The sequence below is a fragment of the Neopelma chrysocephalum genome, unplaced genomic scaffold (assembly GCF_003984885.1).
Source record: "Neopelma chrysocephalum unplaced genomic scaffold, ASM398488v2 Primary Assembly neopelma1_82254, whole genome shotgun sequence".
Taxonomy (NCBI): domain Eukaryota; kingdom Metazoa; phylum Chordata; class Aves; order Passeriformes; family Pipridae; genus Neopelma; species Neopelma chrysocephalum.
In genome coordinates, this window is record NW_020913166.1 from 1 (window position 1) to 4,530 (window position 4,530).

The 4,530-nt window shown below is 62.7% G+C and overlaps 1 protein-coding gene across 1 annotated transcript; it reads left to right on the top strand.

The window, feature by feature from the left end:
• Positions 1 to 27: 27 nt before the first annotated feature.
• On the top strand, positions 28 to 4,412 carry LOC113979526 (sodium/calcium exchanger 2-like). The gene is made up of 4 exons (XM_027706890.1): positions 28 to 1,820; positions 3,178 to 3,281; positions 3,776 to 3,793; positions 4,345 to 4,412. Exons 1-4 carry the CDS (start codon positions 40 to 42, stop codon positions 4,395 to 4,397), a joined length of 1,956 nt encoding a protein of 651 aa, XP_027562691.1. The 5' UTR covers positions 28 to 39; the 3' UTR covers positions 4,398 to 4,412.
• Positions 4,413 to 4,530: the final 118 nt, after the last annotated feature.

Genomic DNA, 4,530 nt, shown 5'->3' on the forward strand with positions numbered 1-4,530 from the left:
CTGACCCCTCCTGTCCCCCCGCAGCCCGTTCTCCCCGCCATGGCCGCCATGGCCGCGGTGGCCGCCTGGCTCCTGCTGGCCCCGCGGCTCTCCGGGGCGTCCCCCGACGGCTCCGCCCCCGTCGCCGCCAACGGGACGTGCCGCGGGTCGTCGCGGTGCCAGCCCGGCGTCCTCCTGCCCGTGTGGCAGCCGGACGAGCCGGCGGCGGGCGACAAGGCGGCGCGGGCCATCGTCTACTTCGTGGCCATGATGTACCTGTTCCTGGGCGTGTCCATCATCGCCGACCGCTTCATGGCCTCCATCGAGGTGATCACGTCGCGCGAGAAGGAGATCACGGTGACCAAGGCCAACGGCGAGACCAGCGTGGGCACCGTGCGCATCTGGAACGAGACGGTCTCCAACCTGACGCTGATGGCGCTGGGCTCGTCGGCGCCCGAGATCCTGCTCTCGCTCATCGAGGTGTGCGGGCACCGCTTCCAGGCGGGAGAGCTGGGCCCGGGCACCATCGTGGGCAGCGCCGCCTTCAACATGTTCGTGGTGATCGCCGTGTGCGTCTACGCCATCCCGGCGGGCGAGAGCCGCCGCATCAAGCACCTGCGCGTCTTCTTCGTCACGGCCTCCTGGAGCATCTTCGCCTACATCTGGCTCTACCTCATCCTGGCCGTCATCACGCCGGGCGTGGTGCAGGTGTGGGAGGCCTTCCTCACCCTGCTCTTCTTCCCGGCCTGCGTGGTCTTCGCCTGGGCGGCCGACAAGCGCCTGCTCTTCTACAAGTACGTCTACAAGCGCTACCGCGCCGACCCGCGCAGCGGCATCATCATCGGCGCCGAGGCCGAGCGCCCGCCCAAGGACGTGGAGGCCGACGGCGGCTTCCCCGCCCCGGCGGCCCTGGCACAGACCCCGGCCCTGCCCGAGCCCCCCGAGGGCTCGGCGGCGTCGCCGTCGCCCACGCCCGAGGAGCGGGAGCTGGACGAGAGCCGGCGCGAGGTCATCCAGATCCTCAAGGACCTGAAGCAGAAGCACCCGGAGAAGGAGCTGGAGCAGCTGGTGGACGCCGCCAACTACGTGGCGCTGGTGCACCAGCAGAAGAGCCGCGCCTTCTACCGCATCCAGGCCACGCGCCTCATGACCGGCGCCGGCAACGTGCTGCGCAAACACGCGGCAGAGGCGGCGCGGCGCTCGCCGGCGGCGCCGGGCGAGGACGACGAGGAGGAGGAGGAGGACGAGGCCTGCAGCCGCATCTTCTTCGAGCCCTGCCTCTACCACTGCCTGGAGAACTGCGGGTCGGTGACGCTGGCCGTGGCCTGCGAGCAGGGCGTGGGCGCCAACCAGACCTTCTACGTGGACTTCCGCACCGAGGACGGCTCGGCCAAGGCGGGCTCGGACTACGAGTACAGCGAGGGCACCCTGATCTTCAAGCCGGGCGAGACGCGCAAGGAGCTGGCCATCGGCATCATCGACGACGACATCTTCGAGGAGGACGAGCACTTCTTCGTGCGCCTGCTCAACCTGCGCGTGGGCGACGCCGAGGGCATGTTCGAGGCCGACAACGAGGAGCACCCCAAGGGCAAGCTGGTGGCGCCGCTGGTGGCCACCGTCACCATCCTGGACGACGACCACGCCGGCATCTTCGGGTTCCGCGAGCGCTCGGTGCGCGTCAGCGAGTGCCAGGGCAAGGTGGAGGTGACGGTGGTGCGCAGCTCCGGCGCCCGCGGCACCGTCATGGTGCCCTTCAGGACCGTCGAGGGCACGGCCCGGGGAGGGGGAGTCGACTACGAGGACGCCAGCGGGGAGCTCGAGTTCCGCAACGACGAGACGGCGTGAGCACAACGGGGGGGCGTGGGGGTGGATCGTGGATGGGTGGGTGGATGGGTCATGGATGGATCCTGGATGGGTGAAAGATGGATGGATGGATGGTGGATGGATCATGGTTGGATGATGGATGGTGGATGGTGGGTCATGGATGGATCATGGATAGGTCATGGATGGATGATGGATGGATGGTGGATGATGGGTGGATGATGGATGGATGGATAAATGGATGAATGGATCATGGATGGATGGATGGATGATGGATGGATCATGGACAGATGGATCATAGAGGGATGGTGGATCATGGATGGATCATGGATGGATGGTGGATGGATCATGGTTGGATGGATGATGGATGGATGACGGATGATGGATGGATGGAGGATGGATGGAGGATGGATGGAGGATGGATGATGGATGGGTGGATGGATCGTGGATGGATCATGGATGGATGGATGGATGGATGGATCATGGATGGGTGAAGGATGGATGGAGGATGGATGGATGGATGAATGGATGATGGATGGATGGTGGATCATGGATGATGGATGGATGGATGGGTGGATGATGGATGGATGATGGATGGATGAGTGAAGGATGAATCATGAATGGATGATGGATCATGGATGGTGGATGGGTGAAAGAGGGATGATGGATGATGGATGATGGATGGATGATGGATGGATAGTGGATGATGGATGGATGGTGGGTGGATCATGGATGATGAATGATGAATGGATGATGGATGGATGGGTCATGGATGGATCCTGGATGGATGATGGATGGATGATGGATGGATGGGTGAAAGACGGATGATAGATGGATCACAGATGGATGGAGAATGGATTATGGATGGATGGATGGTGGATCATGGATGGATGGATGGATGGTGGAATGTTGGATGGAGATGGAAGAGGAAGAGCGCGGATGGACGTTGGTGAAGGACGCGGAGGGAGGGAGGACGGAGGTGGAAAGACGGATGGTGGGATGGATGGACAGAAAAGATGGACGGTGGGATGGAGGTGATGGACACGGGTGGATGAAGGACGGATCGTGGATGGGTGGCAATGGAAGAGAAGCGTTGGGTTACTGGTTGGATGATGATGATAACAATGACGATGATGATGATGGTGATGATGACGGTGATGATGATGATGATGATGACAATGATGATGATGATGGTGATGGTGATGACGATGACAACGATGATGATGATGACGATGATTGCGATGATGATGACGATGATGATGATGATGATGATGATGATGATGGTGATGATGATGACGATGATGATGGTGATGACAATGATGATGATGAGGATGACGATGATGATGGTGGTGATGGTGACCACGTGTCCCGCCCCAGGAAGACGCTGCAGGTGAAGATCGTGGACGACGAGGAGTACGAGAAGAAGGAGAACTTCTTCATCGAGCTGGGCGCGCCGCGCTGGCTCAAGCGCGGCATCTCGGGTACGGGGACACCCAGGGGTCACCCAGGGGCCACCAAGGGGTCATGGGGGCCACCCAGGGGTCACAGGGCCACTGAGGGGTCACAGGGCCACCAAAGGGCCACCAATGGGTCATGGGGGCCACCAATGGGTCACGGGGGCCACCAAGGGGTCACAGGGCCACCGAGGGGTCACGGGGCCACCAAGGGGTCATGGGAGCCATCGAGGGGTCATGGGGCCACTGAGGGATGACAGATGGGTCACAGGGGCCACCAAGGGGTCACAGGACCACCAAGGGGTCACGGGGGCCACTGAGGGGTCACAGGGGCCATCGAGGGGTCACAGGGCCACCAAGGGGCCACCCAGGGGTCATGGGGGCCACCAGTGGGTCACGGGGGCCACCAAGGGGTCACAGGGACACCGAGGGGTCACGGGGCCACCAAGGGGTCATGGAGCCACCAAGGGGTCACCGAGGGGTCACGGGGCTCTCACCACTGTCCCCTCCTGTCCCCACAGCTCTGCTGCTCGCCCAAGGTAGGAGCCTTCGGCCTCGGCCCCGGACGCGCCCCGTGACCGTGGATGTCCCCGTGACCGTGTATGTCCTCGTGGCCCCACCACGTGTCCTCACTGTCCCCATGAGCCTCGTTGTGTCCCCACGGTGACCCCACAGTGTCCCCACGTCCCCACACATCCCTTGCTGTGTCCCCATGGCCTTGTGGTGTCCCCACTCCACATCCCCACATCCCACCCTGTGTCCCCACGTCCCCACACGTGTCCCTCATGTCACGTGTCCCTCACGTGTCACCGTCCCCGTGACCCCTGTTGTGTCCTTGTGTCCCCGTGTCCCCATGACCCCTGGTGTGTCCCTGTTGTGTCCCCATGACCCCTCATGTGTCTCTGAGTCCCCATGACTTCTGTTGTGTCCCCATGACCCCTGTTGTGTCCCCATGACCCCTGTGGTGTCCCCATGACCTCTGTTGTGTCCCCATGACCTCTGTTGTGTCCCCGTGTCCCCATGACCCCTGTTGTGTCCCTGTTGTGTCCCCGTGTCCCTGTGTTTGTCCCCACACTGTCCCCTGTCCCAGGGGACGGGGAGCGGGCGCTCTCAGCCGAGGAAGAGGAGGCTCTGTCCCCATGACCCTGTTGTGTCCCCATGACCCCTGTGGTGTCCCCATGACCCCTGTGGTGTCCCCATGACCCCTGTTGTGTCCCCATGACTCCTGGTGTGTCCCTGTTGTGTCCCTGTGTGTCCCAGGGGACGGGGAGCGGGC

Coding starts and splice junctions, on each gene's coding strand:
- LOC113979526 (XM_027706890.1), top strand. CDS start 40: ATGGCCGCCATGGCCGCGGTGGCCGCCTGGCTCCTGCTGGCCCCGCGG. Junction 1,821..3,177: donor TTCCGCAACGACGAGACGGC/GTGAGCACAACG, acceptor GTCCCGCCCCAG/GAAGACGCTGCAGGTGAAGA.